General features: G+C 33.9%; 2 protein-coding genes and 1 long non-coding RNA gene across 17 annotated transcripts in view; 1 reads left to right on the forward strand and 2 right to left on the reverse strand.

Moving 5' to 3' along the window:
• ANKIB1 (ankyrin repeat and IBR domain containing 1) overlaps positions 1-2,242 on the reverse strand; it is a 162,541-nt gene extending 160,299 nt beyond the window's left edge. For 3 of the 6 annotated variants that reach the window (XM_037019879.2, XM_037019880.2, XM_037019876.2), the window contains exon 1: positions 1,701-2,191. The gene's annotated coding sequence lies outside the window, so the exon portion shown is untranslated. Of the gene's footprint in view, positions 1-1,700 lie in introns of all 6 variants that reach the window. The other 3 variants (XM_037019878.2, XM_073238842.1, XM_037019877.2) reach the window with 3 other exon arrangements.
• Positions 2,243-2,292: 50 nt separating this feature from the next.
• KRIT1 (KRIT1 ankyrin repeat containing) overlaps positions 2,293-25,440 on the forward strand; it is a 36,144-nt gene continuing 12,996 nt past the window's right edge. For 2 of the 10 annotated variants that reach the window (XM_073238844.1, XM_017644935.3), the window contains exons 1-13: positions 2,295-2,754; positions 6,800-6,920; positions 7,872-8,031; positions 11,038-11,130; positions 12,251-12,380; positions 13,013-13,256; positions 13,452-13,567; positions 13,796-13,939; positions 18,942-19,098; positions 19,717-19,824; positions 21,231-21,387; positions 22,156-22,307; positions 24,709-24,875. In XM_073238844.1, the coding sequence (XP_073094945.1) occupies positions 6,819-6,920; positions 7,872-8,031; positions 11,038-11,130; positions 12,251-12,380; positions 13,013-13,256; positions 13,452-13,567; positions 13,796-13,939; positions 18,942-19,098; positions 19,717-19,824; positions 21,231-21,387; positions 22,156-22,307; positions 24,709-24,875 (1,730 nt within the window). In that variant the 5' untranslated portion in view covers positions 2,295-2,754; positions 6,800-6,818. Of the gene's footprint in view, positions 2,755-6,799; positions 6,921-7,871; positions 8,032-11,037; positions 11,131-12,250; positions 12,381-13,012; positions 13,257-13,451; positions 13,568-13,795; positions 13,940-18,941; positions 19,099-19,716; positions 19,825-21,230; positions 21,388-22,155; positions 22,308-24,708; positions 24,876-25,440 lie in introns of those variants that run through there. The other 8 variants (XM_037019882.2, XM_073238845.1, XM_037019881.2 and 5 more) reach the window with 8 other exon arrangements.
• Positions 2,718-15,334, reverse strand: LOC140849917 (uncharacterized). The gene is made up of 3 exons (XR_012132317.1): positions 15,003-15,334; positions 9,813-10,812; positions 2,718-3,133 (listed from the first exon to the last, which is right to left on the reverse strand). It is a non-coding gene; the product is annotated as an uncharacterized lncRNA (long non-coding RNA).

Here is a 25,440-nt window from a genome sequence, read left to right on the forward strand (position 1 = left end):
GGATCAATGGACTCAAAAAAAAAAAAAAAAAAAAAAAAAAAGATTTTCCAAATTACTGCCCATCAACTCACTACAATACCACACTCTTCTTATTGGGAAACTGATCAATTTTATGAGACGCAAAAACCACACCCTTTGTAACAAACTAAACTGTACAGTGCTTGGTTTCTGAAACAGTCAGTACCATACATTTCCAGAGAGAGATGGAGCTACAGTATCTCTTGAGCCTACTTCAAACTAAATCTGAATAGTGTGAAAGTACAAATCAAACCACAGAACCAAATTAACTGCTGGAGGAGGTTTTGAGAACAAAACAAAAAAACATTACACACATCCACCTTTAAAAAAATGACAATCTTTCCAGAAAAAAAATTACCAAAGATACCAGTCTACATTATAGAAGAATTTACAGAATAACAAAGAACATGCAATATGCACAGTAAAAATATTGTTAAATTATGATTCACTTTCTAAAGTATCAAATGCATGAAAGCACATAAGAGATATTGTACAGTCACTGGCAGGCAGCATTGCAATTATTTTTTAATCGAATTTCTGCGAAGTTCTGAAGTGTCAGTTTAAAAAGCAAACCAAATTTTAACGACAAAAAAATGCCTAGTCCAAAATTTGGAAATACACATTGAAGATATTCAGTTAATTTTTTTTTAACTAAGAAGCAGCAGGAAGGTCACAGGCACCTTCTGTAACATCTGTAGGTGGTTGATCTAAATCGGTCAAAAAGGTCTCTGAAATTTAGGATTTAAAATAGTATCTTACCAAATATATCTGACATGATTTTTTAAAATCTTTAAAAATCACTTTAGTGTTTTTTTAAACTAAAAGAAAACCTACTGATATAAATTTTCACATCATACACGTACACACACACTTTGGAAATTAAGAACTAAATGTAAATCCAAAACAGTAAATATTACCTAAAGGTATCTAAAATATATTTGAAACATCTGCCTTCTGTTTTCACATTCACTTGTCAGATCTATAATGTAAAGCTCTTCTGGAATGGGTCTTCATTTCGGTACGACTGTTCAATATGCCATTCTGGGTAAAAGGAGTTCGTGAGACTAATTCTCAAAACCTCCTCCGGAGATGCTTAATTACAGCTCTAGTTACAATTTCCTGCGACTTCAAACAGCAACATACAGAAAACATGGCTAGGACGGGAAAAGAATGAGGGTCCAGGGGAGAGGCCCACTCTTGTTTTGGTGGCAGAAGCTGCAAAAATAAAGGTTCACTAGAGCCATCTGCACCTACCCCCACCCATCACAGCCCTGAGCACTTTCCATCCATTCGCTCAAGACCCCAGCCTTTGAGATCGGCCGAACCCGTGGTTTTCCATGTCTCAGAGGTTGGGTGGGGAAGACGATAAGGTCCGGGATGCAAACAGACAAAGGGAAGGCACAAATCCTGTAAGGACTAAAGGACAAAAAGATGCATCCAGATTGGGAGGATGGGAAGCGCAACGGCGACCAGGAGGGTTGCAAATTCGCTGGGAGAAGAGCCCCTCGGGGCAGATAGAAAATGTGGCTTGTTCAGGAATGGGGACAGACTGACAATCCTTCACTAGAGGAGAGGGACACATCCGCAAGCGACCCGGGAGCGCGTTAATTAGACAAAGCTGAACTCCGAGCCCCAAATGGGTTGAGAGCCTCAGAGATCCGTAAGGCGAGACTGAGACTTACGGTTACTTCCTGGGCTGAAGGTAAGGGTCGAGTGGACCCCGCAGCTCTGCAATTCCGCCACCGCCGTGGCAGCCCTAGCCTCTCATGCCGAGTCAGTGACCTCAAGTACCCTCCCCACCCGGGCGGGCGCCCCCTTCTCGCCTGCTCGGGTGCGCCCGCCGGGCCGAGGCTGCTGGGGCCGCGGGTGTGCGCTGGAGGCCCGCGGTGAATGCGCGGCGTGAGCTGGACGCCAAGCGGCGAAGCTCAGATTGGGCGGGCGCCCCCCATCCTTCTCCGGACGCCGCGCCGCCTCGCTCGGGAGAGAGGAAGAGGGGGCGGTGGCTCTTGCCTCCGCCTCGCGGTCAAGTCCGGCTCATGCTCCAGTCTTGCGTGCGCGCGCACCACCAGGGCCTCCCTCCTCCGCTCCCCCCCAGCCTCTGACCAAGCCGCTGGCGCGCCCGCTGCCGCCGTCACCTCAGTCCCCAAGTCAACCGCCAGCTGCCCCAGCGAAAAGCAGCACCAGCGGAAGGAGCTCAGCCACCGACCCGGAAACTCTTCCGCCGCCAACCGCGAGGCGGCCGGGGGTGTCAACCCGGAAGTGATTTCCTCGCCCCGGTAGCTGCTGGTTGGAGAGCCAAGGCCTCTGAAGATCTGGAATCGCCTATCTTCGGGGAACAGTGAGGGCTGTTTGGTGCTGAGTGCGAAGAGGCACTAGGACAGTCAAAAGCCAGCAGGCAAGAGTTTTTCTGACTCTCGTGGAGCGTGGTGGGGACAGCGGCCGAACACGCTGGGCCCCTTCTTGCTGACGGCCGAAGGTTTCCTGTCACAGGAAGTTGGGCCAGGCCGCTGGGAAAGAGAAGGGAAGGAACCATGAGAAAGCGGTGACGGCCCCCCGCCCGTAGGTGACTGTCCCATCCAGTGAGTTGAATGTAGCGGCCCGGAGGTGCTTCGCCGCCCGCACGGGCTAGACCGTTGGGTTTCCCGCACAGGTGAGACGAGGAGGAGCAAGATCCAGACTCCAGTGAAAGAAAACAGAGGTTGGAAGCCGAGCTATCTCCAGATCTAGTTTCTCCAGGCAAGGAATTTATTTCATACAAGTAGAAACCAAGAAACTAAAGACACACTGGGTGGTAGCTCTTTAAGCAAAGAGGCGTGCACATCCTTTCCGGTAGTGGACGTTGATGGGTGGTGGCGGAGGAAGAGTGTTGATGTTTGTCATTTCAGGGAAAGCGAATCACAGCTTGTCATTCCGCTGTTCTCCACCTTTCAAGACTTTAGGCTTTCTTTGCTTTTTCTCCATGGTATTTTTGGCTTCCCCAGAAATCTTTAATCTACCTGTCTTGACACAGGATCTCACCAACATTCCCGTCTCACTGTCTTGGAGAGCTTGTCTTAACAGTTTATGTTTACAAATGCTTCTCTCTGCATCTCAGTCTTGAAACTGCTTTGATGTCCTCATTTTATTTGGGAAAAACGTCAAAAACTCAAAAATGTTTTCATAACAATATAAAAACATAATTCATCTCATCATCTTTTGCTTTTAACGCCATGTTAATGTATTAGTTGGTTCTCCTTTCGAATTGGGTTGTAGATCTACAATAGCAGCTGATCTATAGCATATTTAGATTTATTACGGATGAAATCATGCTCCCCAAAACCTCCCCAAATGTACAGGGTGTTCACTGTAGGAATTCATTTGGTTACCAGCCAATTTTACTTCATTCCTTCTCTGTTTTCCAAATTTAGTATAATTGCCTTCAAAAGCTATTTGAAGATTATCAAATGTCTTAAATTATGGAATAGAATGTCACTTAGAAATAGAGTTTGAAAATTATCAGTGATGAGTGGTAGAATTGGTTAGAAACAATGAGAAAGCAAGCTGAGTAGACGTAGCACCAGTGACTTTCCTATTCTACTTTATTATTACTTACTCTTTGTATTAGTAAAAACAAATTTGAGTAGCAAAAGGATGAGGTTTATGGTCTACAAATTCCTGCAGGGAAATTCTTACTGATATTTAGTTGCCATCTCTTCTCTTTAGTGTTATAATGCTTTCAAATAGTTGTTCCAGGGGAATGGGGAAGGGGCAAAATAATTTAGCCACTCCAGTTTTTCTTCTATAAAATGGGAATAACAATAATAATACCTACTTCATGAGATTTTGGGGGAGAGTGAAAAGAGTTAATATATGTAAAGCACAGTGTCTAGCACATAATTATAGGTGTTAGCTATTCATATTATTTTAAAAGCATATTAAATGTTATATTTGGATAATGAAAGCAGTAAAAACTTGATAAATCATTTTGGCTAGAGGGGATAAAAAGAAAATTTTATCAGCGACTTTCACCTATGTGGATTGTAAAATTTTTTTGGTTTAGCTTGCTTTGGTTACTTAAATTTAACATGGGTTTTAAAAGGTTGAGAAATACTGCTTACCGTTGGAGAAAGGGGGATCTTTTTATGTCTCAGGAACACCTTAAGCATTATCCCCAATATAATGCTCCATTTTTTTGTTCTTACTGCACCTTCTGATTGTTGTTGGTCACTTCTATTACCATGTACTTTACAAACTGATAAATCATTTTGCCTGCTTGTGCTTACTAAATTTATGATACCATATTCACATACTGAATCTTCTCTTTTTCTCCATGGCAAAATATTTTAAGTTTATCCACCTGTACTCAATACAGCAAATGTTTCTTATTAAAGACTTTATTGGCATTTTGTTAAATTTGTAAGGTCTCACTACTTAGGCTGCATATCATCGTCTATGTTTAAGCATTTTCCAGAATAGAATGAGCCATATAACAAAATGCCACATATTTCCTGTACTTTAGTTGAACCCTCAACAAAAACTCAGTCTAAACATATGGAACTCTAGTTATACCTTCCTCTATTAATTTTATTTCAAGTTACTTCCAATCCCTTTGCATGTGTTTCTGCTTTATTAGTTTTGCCTTCATAAATTAGTAGTTTTTATTCTTTTCCTAACTTAAGTCTTTGTTTCCGTCTTTCATGTCACTGAAGTATGTGTATTTCAAATGCTTAAGTATGAATATTTCTTGAAAATAAATTTTGAGAGTCTTTGGAGGGTATGTTAACAATAAATAGTGTAAAAAGAAAATACTATAATCCTCATGATTTTGTCTTTTTTGTTACATTTGTTTATCTTTTAAAAATTGAATGTACTAGGCAATACTAAATATTCTAGAGAGGAGTATTAAATAAAGCATTTCACTAGTATTAAATAAAGCATTTGTGAGTTGACCATCACAAAAACTGATTTGCTTTAAACTGTATTTAGGAAGCAGAATTATTTGATTTCTCTTTTAGGTACTGAACAGAAAAAAAGTTATTGCAGTTGTGCCAGATGTGGTACACAGTGTATTCACAATCCAATGTCTGTCTTCTGAAGGCTTGCAGTCTTTAAGGAAGAATGCATATATTCATAATTTGTGAGATTGTATTATCTTGAAGTTATTGTTATCTGAGGTGGAAAGTAATTTCCAAATAAAAATTCTGAACAGTAAAAGGGCTTATCCTTTTCACTTAGTATAGGGAAGCTGAGTTGCATGAGGTGGGTTTTAAAAATGACCTTATGGAAATTACTGTGTTGTATACCTGAAACCAATATAATTGTGTATTGACTATATTTCAATAAAAATTAATTAACTAGTTAATTTTTTTAAATGCTCTTATGGAAAAGCAGAATTGAAAAAAACCCCATGAGGTATGGAGAGTGAATGAGATGTCCTCAAAACTTTTTACAAAATGAAATGTCTCAATCCTAATGTTTTACAGTAGTTTCTCTGGTGAAATATCTGTAGTTTCTCTGGATACAAATCAGTGAAAATTTTTATAATTTAAAATAAAATTTAAAATTTAAATAATTAAACATTTTTGTACAATATTAATGGTTGTTTTAATCTTAGGCTAATGTTTTCTTACAATGCCAAAAGTTACTGGATTTTAAAAGAATTTCTTTTTAATGGAAGTTTCCAATTATGAGGCATTTTTTTATTATATAGGGATGTGAATTAAAGGTTCTGAAATGACTATTAATTGCAGTTGAGAAAATAGATTTAAGTTTCTCTGTCTCCTTTCAAATGACAGTAAAAAACCTTCCTTAAAAATGATCTCTTTTTATTCTATTAGCGTTGGAGCAATAGGAACTCATTAAATATGAACAGATCATTTTAATGCCTAATGGGCTTTAAAAAAACTGAAGGTTTACCTCAACATGGCCAGGAAAGAAACTCCTTTGTTGATATTCTTTTAGAAATTTGCTGACAGTAAATGAGAGGAAGCTTTTTTTAGAAAGATAAATGAAATTACAAAGATTCATTTTAGTCTAGCCACCAAAAAAATTAGAAATAGCACTTAGGAAACAGGACTATTAAACAACCAAGAGAGTGCTTAAAATTCAGTTACTTGCCGGAAATTGCCCAGTGGACACTTAAAATTAGTATGGGAAAAAAGTGTGTGTGTGTATATATTTGGAAAAAAATATTTTGGATTATCTAGGGAATTGATAATGGAAATGGAAAGTATTCTTGTTATCATGAGAAAGTTTTTATCAACTGACCAAATGTTTTTGACTCTGTGGTAGGCACCTCCAAAGAAAATGATAAATTATCTTTAGTTCATCCAAATGTAAAATATCAAAGTTCTTCCTAAAGATTCTGGAGAGAATGTCAATAGCAGCTTCCTATTTCCAGTTTCCAAACTATGAACACTATAATATTCACTTGTGTAATTCATGGGAATTAAGTGTGTATTATGCTGATTGACACTATTTCAAATGATAATTTACCTAGTATTTACAAGACATTTTATAATCCTATCACTTTTTTTAGGTTCAAAAGGTGGATTCTTATGCAATTAAGACCTATGAAAATGTGTACCCCCACTAAAAAATTTTTTACCTTTAACAGAAAAGGAAAAAGGGACTCAAAGGAAATCTTAAATTATAAGCTAATGCTTTTAAATAGTTAAGTGGTAAGATACAGTCAGTCATCTCTGGCTTGCCTTTTAGGTAATATATATATTTTAAGAAAAATTAGCATTTTATTCTTTTGTTTTTCAAGGTAATTATGTATCCTTTAACTTAATCTTTCAAGGGATTTGTTTTATAAAGCAATGGGAAATCCAGAAAACATAGAAGATGTATACATTGCTGTCATTCGTCCAAAGAATACTGCCAGTCTCAATTCTCGGGAATACAGAGCTAAGTCATATGAAGTGAGAAAAATTTTAACATTTGATTTGCTACCATTGAATGTCATTCTCCATTATCATTTTCATTTACATATAAGTCTTAACCATATCCTATGAATTTTTTTTGACAACCTAGATTTTGACAACCTAGAATTGACAGTCCTAAATCTCTGCCCATCACTGTCTTTTGTTCTGCTGCATATCTTTTGACCGTTTTTCTATTCATTGATAACATCCATGTTATTAGATATTAAAAGTCACTTGTTTGAATTTTCCCTATATAGATTTACTTTTTAGTACAATTTCTGGAAGAGCTCCTAAACTTACAAAACCATTGCAAAAACCAGCCTATTCAAAATTCCAGTGTAAACATTGCTCTTGGTTATTTCCCCAAAGAACTATGTTTAACAGTTTATTAATAATATCCTTCTACCAGTTGATTTAAAATAATCTACCTTTCATTAAGTAACTTAGGCAATTAAGTAATTTCTCTGTAATCTTGAATTATATTACATATATTAGTAAATGTGATTAAAGACAAAAAAAACCCCAGAATTATTATTTTTTTCTATACAGCAGGTTCTAAGCATCATAAATACTTAATTTATTCTTAATATATTAATTTCTCTAGCATTTTGCTTAAGTTGCTTTTTAAAGGTTAGTTATCTGAAACCTATTAAAAGACACTGCAGGGTTTCTCAGGAGTCTGCTACGTCAGCCGTGCTGTTACTTCTGGTTCTCAATCCTGGATGCACTGTTGAGGGATGTGGGAAACTTTAAAACTTCCAATACCAGGACCCTACTCCTCAGACATTCTCACTTAATAGGTCTGAGATGAAGTGGGCACTGATAATTGTTTTCAAGTTTTCCAGGTTATTTTAATATGCAGTTTGGGCCAAGAAAGACTGCTGGCTTATTATATTCTAGGGCAAGAAATTTAATTTTTAGCTTTTAATACTATTTTTCTCATCTAAGATTTTGTTGCATGAAGTTCCCATTGAAGGACAGAAAAAAAAGAGAAAGAAAGTTTTGCTAGAAACTAAACTTCAAGGCAAGAGTGAAGTAACTCAAGGCATATTGGATTATGTAGTAGAAACCACCAAACCAATTTCTCCTGCAAACCAGGGTATCAGAGGTAAAAAACTTTTCTTTCTAACAGTTTACTTTAAATGCTTATTGAGAAAGATATTTAAAATATGTTAAAATCAATGTATTTTTATGTTACTTTCCATTTTAAAAACTTGAAAAAGACTCAAAGGCTTTTTAAGGTACGTCCAAGTCCCTTCAAGAAATAACTTGACTAATTTTTTTAAGTTGGGAAATATTTAAGTAAGTCACGGTGTTACTGATTTGTTCAATAGAGAGAGGAAACCAAGAGAAAGCACAAAGTATTTTGATAGAAGTATAGTTCCCCAGATGATTATCTTTGAGCTATTGTTTTTATTTCTCTACTCCAGAACAGAGGAAACTATAAACCTTTCTATATAACTAAGTAGAAGTTAAATTCATGCATTGGAGAGAATCCTTTAAGTTACCAGTTAGCAGAGTTTTTTCTCCCCTTGGTCACCAGAAGAAGACCCTTTTCAAAGATTCAAATGGGATTGTAGAATTAACCCTGAAATCTTGAGGCCCCATTAAAAATATTAGATACTGTATAGTCTATAAAAATGATTAAAAATTAATGATCAGTTTTCTCAGGCTGTAGCTTTCCGAGGAGCAAACAGCAGTTAGAAGTTACAGAAATTATAAACTATGTCCAAGATTCAGGCATTATAATTAAAAACAAAATGCTAATTTCAGTCAAACAACAGTTGAAAATTGTTAGGTAAAGTATACCTCTCTGTGCCTACTTTCTAGTTTTTTAAAGCCTATTTAGAGTTTTCTCCTGTTGTTAATCTTTATAGAGATTGTCCAATTCATCTCTTTTGGTAGTGAGACTGTTTCTGTTGTACAGATAAGGCTGAATCCTGTGATTTAACATATTAGTTATTAGGGCTGTTTATTCTCTAAAGATAGCCCATGTATAAATCCTTAATTCATAACATAACTTTTGGAAGTACTGTTCACCATATTTTATCTCCCCAGTAGGTAACCTCCCCAATAGGGCTTGAAGGGTTTTTGTGGTTTGGGACTGTAAGCATTGTAACTCATGATTATAAGAAGCTTCTGCATAAATTCATAGATCTTTGGTACACACTTTTAGTCCCACAATCTCTTTTCCCTAATTATAAGATTGACTTTTTAATAAAATTATCTAGAAATTGATCTTGGCTAAGAAGGGGACTGTCTTTGTGGGTGATCAAGGCATGTGAAAGACTCTTTTTGGATGCCACCAATTTATGTCTTTTTTTATATCAGTCTTGGACTTCTCTGATAAATTTTCACCCAGACTTGTTTTACTGTTATTAAACTGTTATAATTCGCAGGATTTATACTGAGATCAAATTCCTGAGACAAGTCTGATTAGCCCAAATAATGTATTTTATCTGAAAATCAACAAGCCATAATTTGCTGTGAATTAGCCAAACTCTACCATTTGGTCCATTCACCCAAAAGGGGGATGGAAGTGGTGTCATGTTAACAAAATGTCCCCTGTCTCAGAGGGCTGGGTAGTTTCTCTTAGGAGAAGTTATGAGTAGACAGGCATCTTGAAACATATCTAGCACAATTTTGCCTTCTATACTTAGACAGTAAAATGTACTGATATATTTTCAGGCAGCCTTTAATAAAAGAAACTAAAATAGGGAACTTTTACTTAACTGAATAGACAATTAATAAGCCAAAGCCCATTCTGACTATCCTATTCGATTGACCTTTCTAAATGTGTGAAGTATTTTTATAGAGTGATATGATTCCTTCTCTAAGCATCACTTGAAAATCACAAATGATTTTATAGTAGCAGTAGTTATGTCTTACCTGTTTGTGCAGTGCTATATATAGTTACAAAGCATTACCACACTTATTCATGAAATTCTGGAATTGGTCCTGTGAGTTGATAAATGGTCATTTCACATCTGTAGGATGGAAATGCAGACATTACGTTGCCATCTGCTAAAATCACATTCCCATTAGTGGAGGAGTTAGAACTAGAACCCTTATTTCCCAAATTGTAGTCAGTGCTTTTATTTTTCCCCCACAACAGATCTCATAGTTACATCTATAATTTGCAAAGTTGTCAGTTAAAACAATGGATCAGAACTGGGTTTAGGGAAGCACCAAGATGGGAAAGATTAAGTGAGACAAGACCTCAAACCCGAGAAAAGAAATACTGCTTCTGAAATTTATTAGAATGTTATTCTGTATCTAATGCTTAGATTTTATACGTGTCCATTTTGTAAAATAATTTTGGGGAGGGCTATAATTATAATGGGCCATAATAATCACAAATATTGACTCTAGTATTCTGTAAGTGAAGCTGCTCGAGCTCATGTCTACCTGGTCCACCAAAGGCATACAGCCAAGCATTCCTACCTGAATCAGGAACAAGGTTCTGCAATTCTTGGGTTGGGGAGATTGAGAAGATTGATCAAAATAATGGCATAGGTATCTAGAAGATGAGAGGCTAACTTGTAGATTATTGTTTATAGCCCTCTGGCTACCAAATCAGGAAAAATAAACTCCCAATGGTGGTTGCAATTCAGAACAATAGTTTGTAGCCCAATCAGATTTTAATAAAAATTGAAATTGAGAGTGGAGGTTGAATATTAAATGAAGAGCTACTAAACTTTTAAGACTTTGTAACTTATACATACCACCCTCCTTAGCCAGCTTAGACAATAATAAAATTCTTACCATGTACATCCCAGACGAGTGAGGAAGTATATGCCTCTTTACCGTACAGGATGCCTTGCTATTCAGCTGCTCTGTCAATCCTTAACAGGACAGTTTTCCTTTCTGTGCATACACAGCTTCTTGTCTAGTGAATCAAGATCAGGACCATGAATTTACTGGCTTATTATCAATTGAATGATTTGCATTATTATCAGAATTGCCAGTTCTTATTAGGGCATATAATAAAATTGACTGTTTGTATTCTAATTCCTGTTAATGCTGTCTTTAAAATATATGTCTAATTCTCAAGGCAACTTATAAATTTAAACCCCTTATTTTTATCTTTACTGACTTTTAAAAAAATGTTTAGGAAAACGAGTGGTACTCATGAAGAAATTTCCTCTGGATGGGGAGAAGATGGGCAGGGAAGCAGCATTATTTATTGTACCATCAGTCATCAAAGGTAAAGGCTTAAGTTCTATCTTATGAGTCTTTATGTATTTTAGATGCTAAGTTAAACTATTTCCTGAGGAACTTATGAGTTCTCATTCATAGTTACTATAATACTGTTGTAAAATATATGTTTTTACATTAATAGAAGATGAAGAAATTTGTTACTTAAAGATGTTTTGATTTCAGAGTAATAATCAGCCTTCTGAACTGAACAGTAATGTTTTTGTTTGTTTTTAAAAGTAGAATGAAGAAGTGAGTAAGGAAGCCATAACTGAAGTGAAGTGTTTTCAGGTTATAAGGGATTTTTCAAAGGATCTGCTGTAGACAGGATAGAAATTAATCCTTAAGTATTTTGGAAAATTAACAGATTATGATCAGGACCTATTTTGTATTTGGGACAAGAAGGTGTCAGTAATAGTTGTAAAATATTCTGCCTAACAGCACTCGTAATATTTAAAGAACTTAGACCTAATGTGAATATTAATTTAAGCCTTTGACATCCTGGACTAACAGAAAAACTATGGAGTTGCACGGCAGATCTTGCAGCCCACACTGATTTTGTGCCCTTGGGCAAATCACTTGTTTAATTCCCAGCTCTAGTATAAAATAAGTATCTGCTCCTGCTTGGTTCATAGTGCTGAAAGACCTCATTGAGGTATCAGATGTGAAAATCACTTTGGCCTCATGTAAGGTAGTAGTAATAGTGATGGTATATTAATGACCCATTGTGGACATCCCATCAGCCTGCTGCTGCCCAGTACTTACGCATATTTTTATTAGCCAGCTCTCACATTACAGATATATTTTTTTTTCCACAACCATACTTAGGTTAAAAAGTTCAGTATCTTAAATTGTGCTGGAAATCTTACTAATCAGAATTTTACAACATTGTTGAGGAAAAGAAAGAAAAAACAATTTCTGCAGTCCTCCAAGAATCCAGGTCATCTAATTCCAAGTGGATAAGTTCACAGAGTTGGCCATTGCTTGAATCCAGGTCTTCTAATTCCAAATCTGGAGCAATTTATGTTTAACTTGATAGTTTTTTTTAACATACTATATACTTTTAAATGAAAAACATGCAGTTTTCATCCTTTTATATGATGACATCATTCTTCATTTTTCTTTTTCAGATAATACTAAATATACATATACTCCAGGATGCCCAATTTTTTACTGCTTCCAAGACATTATGCGAGTCTGTAGTGAATCCAGCTCTCACTTTGCTACCCTTACAGCAAGGATGTTAATAGCCTTGGATAAGTAAGAAATGCCATTAAAAATATTTTGTAATAAAATACATGTTCATAGTAAAAATTAGCTCTGATAGAAACAGACACTTTTGGAAGAAAATAATGAAATTAATAATACATATTAGTAATATATGTACAATGGTAAGTTTCTGAAGTATAATATAAAAATGAAAAACCTCAAAGATAAGATTGCCCTGGTTTCCTTGCACAGTTAATTTTCTTAAAAAGTGACAGATTGTCTCCTGGGTTAAGAATTAACATTCCTTTGTACAAAACTAGATTGTGTGTTGAGTTACTCTTACCAGTGAACAAATCGTTTAACCTATCATGCCTTTGTCTTTTTGTAACAACAGAGCTACTGTTACGTATATCCCAGTGGCTCATATTTTAAAAGTACTTCATGTTTTTTGAAAGGGGTTTTTATCTTATAATGATATATGCATTTTAAAAAATAGGTTGCTGTGTTCATTAATGAAACTTTTATTGGTAATAAATGAAGAATTTATCTAACACTAGTTAAAATTACAAATAACTGAATGTAATACTAGAAAGTATCACATGTCATAGTTGGGTAGTAGTATATTTTTTTCATCTTTACTTTTGAACACATATGTCTACTATCTCTTCTTTCTATTTTACTAGGTGGTTAGATGAACGTCATGCACAGTCTCACTTTATTCCAGCTCTATTTCGACCATCTCCTCTTGAACGGATAAAAACTAATGTCATAAACCCTGCATATGCTACTGAATCAGGTCAGACAGAAAATTCACTTCATATGGGCTATAGTGCACTAGAAATAAAGAGCAAAATGTTAGCCCTAGAGAAAGCAGATACCTGTATTTACAATCCTTTATTTGGATCAGATCTTCAGTATACAAACCGGGTAAGAATTGAATTGATTTTGACTCTGATTTCCAAAGACATTTCATATCAAATGTATTTTTTTCCCAGAGATAAATACATCTATTAGTAATTGTAAATGTTAAGATGACATCCACACTTAGCTCTATTTATATATAAAGATCAAATATCCAAACCTCTTAAGGGGTTTTGTTTTTGTTTTGTTTTCCCTTTCTAGGTAGATAAAGTGGTAATAAATCCATACTTTGGTCTAGGAGCTCCAGACTACTCAAAAATCCAAATTCCCAAACAGGAAAAATGGCAGAGAAGCATGAGCAGTGTCACAGAAGACAAGTACTATTCTCATTTACTCCCCATTGTTTTTTTAAAACTTAGTATATTCTAATATTAAAATAGTTTAAAATAATACATGTAATTAGTATGCAATGCAATCATTGCATAAATGATTTAGTTTGCAGCTGCTTAGTGATATATAGCTTTCATAGATATGTCACATTTGTTTTGAAACAATTTGAATTTCAACAGTGCTATTTTGTTTTTTAATTTCTTTTTAATGATCAGGGAACGACAATGGGTAGATGATTTTCCTCTCCATCGAAGTGCCTGTGAAGGAGATTCAGAACTACTAAGCCATCTTCTCAATGAAAGATTTTCAGTCAACCAGTTAGATAGTGACCACTGGGCGCCCATTCATTATGCATGCTGGTAATGGATTACTTATTCTTTTCTTTTTAGAACAAATGAATTTTCAGTTATAAATGTTAGTGTTTCATTTCAAAACTATTCTCATTCCAGCCACTTTTTCTGTACCCTGTTTGCCTATGAGCTTTCTGTTTAGATCTTTGATTACTGTATATGTGCCACTGTTTAGAATTGCAGTGTATACCCCATGGGAAGAGTATCATTAGTGTTCTTAGGCATTACAGGTCAAACAGTAGGATAGCTAATGACTAGCAGGTGTCATTGCACAGCACATGGTCCCTTATTCACCCTTGCAATCTATTGTTTTTTACTGGCATTATATTTGTTTATCCTTACTTTAAAATTTACATGTGTTAACTAACCCTTTATGATTTAACCTTGCATCATGTGAGAAAAGTATGTTTAGTTCTTTGGGAAGCTGTATTATCAGGAAGCCCCTAAAAGCCTTCATTAGAGTCACTTTTTTCTTTTCTTTTTTTTTTTTACAAGAGAGGGATGAGTTTACAGGATTGGGGTTAGCTCTTTCCACTAGTTGTGCAATGTAGCTCTAGCTCGTCTACTCTTCTCACATGATAGTTAACTCTCCCTTACATGGGCTGAGTTCTTAAGTTTGTTTTCATAGCAGTAACTAACTATTTGCTATAGGTCATCCTTTAGAAAGGATATAATAAAGTTATTTACCGTTACTTCTTACAGGAAAGTTGCTTTTGACTTACTTAGTTTAAAGTGAAGTTCCCTGGCTAGTTGAAGAAGAGCCTATATTATATACTGCCTGTTCAATATCTATAAAGTTCTTAGCTTCATAACATTGAGTAAGGTACTTCACTTCACCTCTGGATCTTGTTTGTTTTTCTACATATAAAGTACATTAATTAGATCATTTCTAGAGTTACTTCCAGCTCAAAATTCTTTTGATTCCACTGATTCCAAAATTGTGATCAAGTAGCTAAATATAGTTGCTTTTAACATGCAATTTTCCTTAAAAATATGCTCCTTTAGTCTATCGTGCCTTAATTGTTTTCCCATTATAAAGAATTTTTATATCTTTTGATTTGGAAAAAGTTACCTTAAGTCTTCTTTAACTGATCTTACAGGTTTTTCTTCAGATGGCTAGTAAATACTGGCAGCAGCAGTACTGAAAGAAACCACATGCTTTACCTGGAGCTAAACAAAAAGAGGTGGAGAACATAGTTCAAACCCTTAGAAAGTACACTGTGGAATTGGGAAAGACTGAGGCAGTGAATTTTAGTTTAGGAATCCCAAATTTATATTTGGCAATTTTGTTGCTCTTTTAATGGCAGAGGATTATTTTCTTTTCTAATAAAAGATGCTAATATATTCAACTTCCTATTACATAAAAACAGAAGTATGGTATAGTATTTAATGTGCTCTGGAATGTACCTAGGTTTCAGTCCCAACTCTAAATTCTAAAAGTATGCCCTTTGGCAAATTACTAATGCCACTAAGGATCTGTTTCTTACTACAAGATGGACTTAATAATAGTACCTTTCTTAAGATTAAAGGAGAAAATGCAAATAAATTCTTTGAGACTACATGACAGTAAGCATGCAATAATGTTGGCTGTTACTAGTAAGATAACGATTTTGATGTCAAAATCTGAAATTCATTAATCCACCATAATATTTTTAATTGGAAATTTTATTGCTATGATATACCAAGGAAGAGAGTTTTAACCTTTTGATAAAATTAATTTTCTCTCAGCTGGAAATAATAACCAAGTTTAATATACCAGGAGTTGTATGGTTCACTTGTAATACTTTTAATCAGTTAGATCATTTGATGTGAATTTGAGTGAAAACTGATTTAACTATTTAGTAAAGAACTTAAATTACTTTATCTTGGAAATGTTCTCATGTTTGCTAACTGGTATAAGGATTGAGGAAAAGATTATTAGGCTGTCTCATCAACAGACTGGGATTTGGGGCCTATCTAGAAGCTTAGACAAGATGATTTACCCCTTTTGGTCTGTTTTCTCATTTTTAAAATGAGGATTTTTGTTAGATTGGTGGTTCTCAAACTTTCTGGTCCTGGGACATCTTTTCATTCTTAAAAATGACAGGATCCCAAAGGGCTTTTGTTTATATGAATTATCTTATGTTATTTACCATATTATTGCAGTATTGCATATCACATGGCCTCTAGAAAAATCCACTGTATACTTAGCAGAAAGTGAGAGTGAAAAGGGCTGATAATATTTTAGTGTTAGTATGAAAATATATTTGATTTTAGGACTCCTCATTGGGTTTCTGGATCACTCTTTGAGGACTACCCCTGTGATTGCTCCAAGCTTTTAAATTTTTTTGTTGGTGACCACATACCTAAAAATGATTTTTTTATTAGAATAACCCCTTTCCAAAACTGTCTAAATTGGCTTTTTCCTCATGGGTAACTTGTCAGCCACTCAGTAAAAGTCTCAGTGACATCCCATATTCTCTCACCTTTCAAGTCAGTATTTTCTCTCTCTGACAGTACTTTTAGACTTCACATCATTGCTAGAGAGTATTTTAGAACTATGATGATTTGGCTGCCTATAAGTTACTCCATCTGATTTCACTGGGCCTTCATTTTAGCTGTCTGTCCTCTGTCTCATTTATCCTGTAGCCTTATATTACTCCCCTATAAGCTGTTCTAAACCTTTGTACTCTTTAGCACGTAAACTCCCATTTTCTTTCTTTCTCTACTCCCATTAGATAATTTCACCTATTTTCAAAGAAAACTGAAGCCATCAGAACTGTCTTCTCTACCCCTAATGATCAGTTTTTGTTTCCATCTTTCTCCTGTATCATAGGTATGCAAATAAAATTATTTCTTGTTCCTCATTAAATTCACTCTCTTCTACACTTCTTTCCTCTTGTTTCTAATATACATGGTTGCTTCCTTGAAAACAACATTTAATTTGAACGTGTTGCCTCTTCTAGCCACTATCCTGTTTCTTTCCTTCCTTTCACAGGCAGACTTAAAAGTTAAGTGGACTATACTCACTGTCTTCTCTTTTTCACTCTTCATGAACCTGCTTAACCTTTTCTGGGTTTTTGATCTCTTTCCCTGCTCTGCAGCATTTAATACTGTTGCCCCTCTCTTCATGCTAAGAATACATTGGAGTTGAAGGGGCATAAATGGAGTTATAATGAAGATCAGTACAAATGCAAGATATTGTTATTACCTTATTATCATTATTGACGTAGTGTGGCTTCTGTTCAGAAAATGGATTCTCACTCTGGCTTGTACCCATGAGATCTTGAGCAAGTTAGTTACCTGGTTCAAGCTTCATTTTTCTCATCTGTGCAATAAAAAAACTTCTGCCTGCCTCATAAGTTGCTGTGAAGATACATGTTTAATAATTATATAAGAAAGTACCTTGAAAACTTTAAAGCATCTTATAAAATATATGTGTTAATTATTTTTATTACTTCTTGAATTGCTTCCTTATTGTCTTTCTGTCCTGAAAAATGTTTTTCAAGATGCATTTCATTGTTCCAAGATGTTTGTTTTTCTCTAAATTCTCTCTCAGAAGGATTTCATCCATTCTGCCAACCTTAACAGTAATTCTTTTAAGTTATATGAGTCTGTGTATTCTCAGATAGATATTCCAAGCCTTGGCCTTCCTCCTGCATATCAAGCTGCATTTTCAATTGCTTACTGAACAGTTTAGTCACTCATTTTTTATGTATAAGGTAGTTTGGATAATGCAAAGACACTGTCCCTACCTTTGAAGAATTTCCAGCCTGACAGATGTGTATAAATTAAGGTGAAAGTAGAGATAATGAGGTAAGTCTTGTAAACAAAGCAAAAATAAAATTCCAAAATGTAGTGGGACTATAGAAGAGGTAGATTTTAAACTGTTCCAGAGAACTACTAATAGGATTTAACCTGAATAAAATGAGGAGGGGGAAAAGGACATCTCAAGAATAGCAAAGGACATGAGCAAAAAGTCATGTGAATAAGAAGAGGTAGGATACAAGTGGTAGGTTCAGGGTATAGAAAACCAAAGAGCAAAGAAAGAAAAGTTGACAACTCAGATTAGCTCTAGAGATGTGCTATTTTCCCCTCAAATGCACCATGTCTTAGAGCAAATTTCCTCCAACCCACCCCCCTTTTCTTTACAAACAGTGAATTACTTTTCCAACATTGCTTCAGATTGCAGCTTTATATAAGTCTCTGGTTCTGACCAAATGGTGGACTCACTATGTCTGATACGTGCTTTGTGCTCTTCTGGGTCCTTGCTTTGCTTCTTGTTTTCCCCCGCCTGAAATATTTAACCTCTCTGCAACATCTCTTCAGTTGCTTCCTATTTAAAAGACAGTTTGAATTGTTTCTCTCTAAAACACTTTTCAGGACCATCTTTGACTGAAGGCAAATCTCCCTTTTTTGACCTTTTTTAAGCATTAATTATATACTATTTTTACTTGACAAATATATATAATATCTTGTTAATATCCTAAACTGTTACTTAAATTATACATTACATAACTCATCCAGTGTTTGTTTTACCTCTCTGATTACACTGTAAACCTTTATCAGAGCAGAGACCATGTAACTTAACAACATCTTTGTGTCTCCACATTGCCTAATACAGTAGCTACATTATACCATTATGTCTAGGGCCTATTTTGTAAATCACAGTCAGACCTAAATGAAAAGCATTATTAAGTTTGTTTTTTAATTACTTTGTGATTCTGAACCTATTTTTGACTGAAAATTTTATCTCCCTATTTTATTATTTTTATACTTTACCTCTTCTGGGTGGTTCTTCATCATCTGCTCTATCTTATATTTGAGGTTTCCCATTTGGTTAGCAATAGAAACAGTTGAATTGAACCATAGTAATTAATAATAGACACTGAAAACATTTACATCAATGTCTTAACCTCTTGCTCTCTACCCTAGAAAAAAAAATCTTAGATTTCTTTGAGACATCATCTAATATTTGGATTTTTAAAACATTCCAAATGCCTTTTTTTAGGTAAGTTTTATTTTTTTGTAGGTATGGAAAAGTTGAGGCTACTCGCATATTGTTAGAGAAAGGAAAGTGCAATCCAAACCTTTTAAATGGACAGCTTAGTTCTCCCCTTCATTTTGCTGCTGGCGGAGGACATGCTGAAATAGTACAGATTCTCCTAAGCCATCCAGAAGTTGACAGAGTAAGTTATTTTCCAGGTTTCATTTTTTTAGTGTTCAAGCAGTGAATAACAAGTAATGATGCTAAAATGTTCAATTGTATACTTGAGAGGTCAACTGAAAAACAACAAATTTCACTTATTATTTATAATGAATGATACATTTATGTATTAACTTTGCTTTTGTGCATAATTTTTAGATAAACAGTTCAGTTATATTAATTACATTTACTTTCTGCCACCATCACCACCATCTATCTCCCAAATACAAATAAAATGTAACTTCTTCTTGTAATACATTGTATTTCCTCAAAACTGTCTCTAAGGAGAAAGATCTTCTACCCATCTTCTAGATTTTTTATTAACAAATATTTTTAAAGGGGAAAAATAATAGCTTTAACAAAACCTTTGTTTTATCCATAATCAGAGCTTTTAAGAAACAGTCACACTGATGAGTGCTTTGTCTTTCATCTTTGACAATTCATGTTTAAGTATAGTATGTACTAAATATGGTTAATATTTAGTACTTGCCAAGTCTTATCTATTATGAAATTTAACTGATTAAGTGATATTTTCCCTTAGAATACCATATATTTGTAAAGCCTTTTTTCTTAATTTTTTTCTTTTTTCCCATATTTATAGCACATAACAGACCAACAAGGGCGATCCCCTTTAAATATTTGTGAAGAAAACAAACAGAATAACTGGGAAGAAGCTGCAAAATTATTGAAAGAAGCCATTAACAAACCCGTAAGTATCATCTTCAGAAATTGTTAGAGCTAAGCATAATATTTAAATAAGTATTTGAGGACCTGTGGCAAGCATGGAAAGATAGATGGATGAATGGCTTCTTTACTGCTTTAAAAAAAATGATGGTTAAAACCTGTAAGTAGTAAATTTATCATCTCTAACATTTGGACATTTAGTCTTGCATAACAAAATACAAAATGTATAAATAAATAAATATCTCTAACACTTTTTTATCTAATTTCCAGAATAATCTCTATTCTTGATGATGTCTGAAGTAATTACCATTGATAGCAAGAGAATTAACAATTACAAAAGACTCAGCTACGTTGAAAAGTTATAGTGGTGATAAAATTATCATGTTTTAAAATTGTTTGACAATGTACAAACTAGATAAAAGGATTTATATGAACAGATAAAGTATAAAAGTTTGATACTAAGCAGTGTAATTCTTCTGTCTAAGCTTTCCCAGATATTTTCATCAACTAGACAATAAGTATCTTTTTAGTATTTCTGTGAATTTAACACCATGAAATGCTGAAACTGACAAGTGATAAAGAGTAAATTACATGATCTTTGTCTCTAAGGAATACTACACACACACTCACCATGAACTCACAAAGATTTTGTCAAAACACTACTCCATGAGCACAAGACAAAGGCAAGGAAATTAGTAGTATAGGCACCCTGATATTATACTTCATTGCAATTTATTTTTTAATTGTATAGTTAAAACACATTTTTATTCCTTGCATAATTTTTATATTTTAAATGTATAAGATTAGAGAAATTAGGCAACTTTATCCAAAATGAACTGTTATGGAAGTTGTTTGGGTTCATCAGTTACTTCCCACAATAATGAAAATGTATTGAGAATATTACTACTCTCTGGAATTTTCTGAACTGGAGAAAAGAAACTGGCTTAAGGTCCATTACTCCATAACTTACTGTCTTAGACCACAGATTCCTTTTAGGACAAATTATTGCCTGGTACACATTTCTACAGTGTAATTTGTGGCTATTAGACTCATGAGATACTTAACTAACACACACCAGATTCAGTAACCAACTCTGTATCTCTCATATATTTACATTGTTTATTAACAGCCTTAAAACATCCTCTCAGAAAAATGTAAAGTTGACTATTTTTTCAAAACCTATTTGTCTTAGTTTCTCAAATTTACTTGACCATGGAGCTTCTAGGGGAAAGCATGTTAGAAAATATAAATAATAAAAGTAAAAATTTTAAAGATATTGCCAACAGATTCTTGCTTGAAGCAGTTATTTCTGATATTTTCCCTATTAGAAATCTATAATAAAGCATATGAAGTTGATACTAAAGCATTTTGCTAGGTTGGGATGTATTATTTCTAACCAAGATGTATAATTTATTATCATTCTTGTCCAAGTATGAAAAAGTTCGAATATACAGAATGGATGGATCATACCGTTCTGTTGAACTGAAACATGGAAATAATACTACAGTTCAGCAGATAATGGAAGGAATGCGTCTTTCTCAAGAAACACAGCAATATTTCACTATTTGGATCTGTTCAGAAAACCTCAGTAAGAAAGTTGTAACTCTGTTGTGTAAAACTCCTTATTCCTTTTTAGGAGTGGGTTGGTAAACTGAAGTATAATGTCAGTTAATTATTGACTTTTAAATTTTTAACTGATATGGTGTTCTTTATATTAATTACTAGTGTTCAAATTGCTGAAACAGTTAACGCTCTAGGGCTCCTTCTCCCCTGCTTCAGTCAAAGCATATTTTAAGTGGTAAAAACCAAAACTTTTCTTCCCTGGCAGTGAAATTTGATTTGAATGTCTTTAAATGAAGTGTTCATTCAAATTGCCTCTATTTTCAGTGCTCATTTCAAAATAATACAAATGTCCTTTTTCTTTCTATTAGTTTTCTATCAAATCTTATTTAAAATCAATCTAAAGTCACTATAGATTTGTACCTCAGAATATTGCAAACCTATAAAGGAATTAGTGGAGGTTATTGTGATGGGTTATCTAATGACTTAATTATATATTTTTTAAAACACCAACTTCTAATTGTATCATAATTAAATAAGCTATAATGGAATTAAGGATCTTCATATACATTTTATAAAATTTAAGAATTATTCTCATAATTTTTATATTCTTGGAAACAAAAGCAGTTAGCCTCAAATTAGGTAGTAATATTGTTTTAAATCAATGTTGATTTAAATTTAGGCCTTTGTGAGTATTCAGTACTTAAGTGTAGATAGTTTAATGTGAACTTTATATCTGTTGAGAAAATTGATTTATTTTTGCATTATCATTTATAAAAGGAAAGATGTTTTTCAGGCCTTCAACTCAAGCCTTATCATAAACCCTTACAACATGTTCGTGACTGGCCAGAAATACTTGCTGAATTGACTAATTTGGATCCCCAAAGGGAAACACCACAGCTTTTCCTAAGAAGAGATGTGAGACTTCCTTTGGAAGTTGAAAAAAAGGTTTGCTTGGAAATCTTATAATTATTTACACACACCGAGCCTATAGAGTTCTAATGTAGACACTAGAGGCAGAAATTGTGTTCTTCCTATACGAGGGAGTTTTACTTCTGTTTTTCTGTTGATCCTCTCATTCCTGTGCTAAATGGTAGAGTTTGAGTCCTTTTTCTTGAAAACTCCTGCTTGGTTTTCCCATTTCCATCTCCATAGTCTTAGAATACAAAAGAAATACAGAATCTATCCTAAAGAGAATTGGCAACAAAATGGGAGACAGATTGTATGGATGAAAATTTTAGAATAAATAGAAAGGAAGTACAATAGCAAAGATAAATTTAATAAAGGGCTAATTAGTATGTAAATTTCAAAAGAAGAAAGATATATTAGTGCTGGAGGTAGAACAGAAAAAATATTCTGGATGGAGAAGTTCATATTCACAAAGGGAATACATAAATTATCCTAATAGTCAATAAGTGCCAAATCAAGCAGAGAATTACATAGATAATAAAAATGAGAATCAAATTTATATTTGATAAAAAGATCTGTTCCAGAAAGCATGTTTGGATTTGAATTACTATAAATTTAAGAGGACAGGTTAAATAATGCCATCTGTAGGATGAATAAACAAAGAAGAAACATAAGGGAGATATTAAAAATTAACCTAGTTATGATAGTCTAAATACAGTGGTAGTTGTGAAAAAAGAAGTTCCAAAATATACAGTGCATTTCCTCATTCTTTTTCCAAGGGAATATTAAATAGGTAAGCAAATTTCAGTGACTAAACTTAGTAAATATTTTGTACCTGACTACTCATAGTGTCCCTCTTATATTATTACACCAAAGATAGATTTGATCCTCTCAGTCAGATATATTAGGAGTTACATAAAAATATGTATGAAATTTACCAAAAATGAAGATATTATTTATTAAAAATGTTAGAATCACATAAATAGAATGATAGAAAAACCACACGGAATAGGAATAATTTTAGGAATAAATTTAATTTCTAGGAATATAGTGGTAGCTTAATTTAACAAAAGAGGTGCAAGACCTGTGCACTGAATATTATAAAACGTTACTGAAAATAATTAAAAAACACCTAAGTAGCTGGAAAAGATCTGTGTTTTCGATAGGAAGATTTAATATTGTTAAAATATCTGTAACTAGCAAGGCAGTTGATTGAATGCAATCACTTAAACAATTCCAGCAGCCTTTTTGCTGAAATGAAAAAGGAATTCTCAAATACATGTGGAATTGCAAAGGGCCTTGAATAACCAATACAATCTTGAAAAAGAATAATAAATTTGGAGGATCCATACTTCCCAGTTTCAAAACTTACTAAAAGGCTGCAGTGATCAAAAATGTGAAAAGACAACCTAAAGAATGGGAAAAAAAATTTGCAAATCATATATCTGATAAGGGTTTACTATCCAGAATATATAAGAAGTACAACTCAACAACAGAAAGACCAACCTAATTAAAATGGTCAAAGGACTCGAATAACATTTCTCCAGTGAAAATAAACAAATGCCCAACAAACACATGAAAAGATGCTCAGCTTCCTTAGTCACTAGGGAAATGCCAATCAAAGCACAATGAGAAACCACTTGACACCTCCTAGGATTCACACTTTAAGAAGAGAATTTTAAAAAGAAACTAAACAAAAGTGTTAGTGAGGATTGGAACCCTTCTATAGTGTAGGCAGGAAAGTAAATCAGTACAGCCGCTGTGGAAACCAGTTCAGTAGTTCTTCAAAAAACTAAACAGAATTACCATACATTCCAGCAATTGCACTCTTAGGTATATAACTGAAGAATTGAAAACAGGAGTTCCAACAGATACTCGTATGCTGTTGTTCATAGCAGCATTAATCATATTACCAAAAAGGTAGAAACAAACTGACAGATGAATGGATAAGCAAAATGTGGTATATATACACAATAAGATATTATTCAGTCAGAAAGGAATGAAGTTCTGTTAACATGCCATAACATAGATGAACCTTGGATAAAGTGCAACATTAAAGTTTTAAAACTTGGAAAAAGGTCTTATGCTTTCCTTTAATGTAATTTAAAAGTACAGTGTACTGTGAAAATTTTATGAAACTCAAACTTCAGTATCCATTATATAAAATGTTACAACACTGCCACACCCATTTGTTGATGTATTGGCTGCTTTTGTACTACAGTAGCAGAAATGAGTAGTTGTAAGGGAGACCATGTGGCTTATAAAGCTTAAAATATTACTATTGGGCCTTTAATAGAAAACATTTGTCAACCCATTCTAAATCAGTAACAGCTTATTTATATACAAATGCATAACTTTTACTTTTACTTATCAGTGACAAGTTGTATATTTTTAACAGGAAATTGTAGCCTGATAATCAAATTATATTTTTTCTTTTAAGATTGAAGACCCACTAGCTATTCTTATTCTCTTTGATGAAGCCAGATATAATTTACTGAAGGGCTTTTATACAACTCCTGATGCTAAACTGATAACACTGGCAAGTCTACTGTTGCAAATAGTTTATGGAAATTATGAGAGTAAGAAACACAAGCAAGGTTTCCTGAAGTAAGTATTTAATACAACCTGTGTTCTTAATGCTATGCTCAAGATTCTGTTTAATCAAGAAAGTTTAAAAATGTTACGTTATTAAGAAATATTTATACATTGGTTTGGAATTAAATAATACAAGCCATGGAATGAGGAAAAAAACCTATGGTAAAGCATTCTTTAAGTTATATTCTCTCCAAAGTTGTTATTTTTTATATTTGACTATAGTTTGAAATATCTATCTTATATGTTTTCTTTTATTTACCTTTATTATATATTTAAATAAGTTCACTAAAACCTAAATATGTAGGAGAAAAATGTTCTAAGGTAGATGCATTTAAGAATCCCACCACAAAAACTGGTTGCATGTTCAGTCTTCAAGAGAAAACACTGAATTTTTAGCTCATCTGAAGTTTGTTTATTGTGGATTTCAATTTTCAAAAGTATGTTATGCTTTTAATTTAAAGAAGAAACATTTCTCTAATTGAGAATGTTAGGATTTTGACTTTTGTGTAAAATTTTCAGAGTTCTCTGATTTTTTATAACAGATTTTTTCAGCTCAAAAATCATGTTACTTAGAGCA

This window comes from Manis javanica, chromosome 6 (genome assembly GCF_040802235.1).
Source record: "Manis javanica isolate MJ-LG chromosome 6, MJ_LKY, whole genome shotgun sequence".
Taxonomy (NCBI): Eukaryota; Metazoa; Chordata; class Mammalia; order Pholidota; family Manidae; genus Manis; species Manis javanica.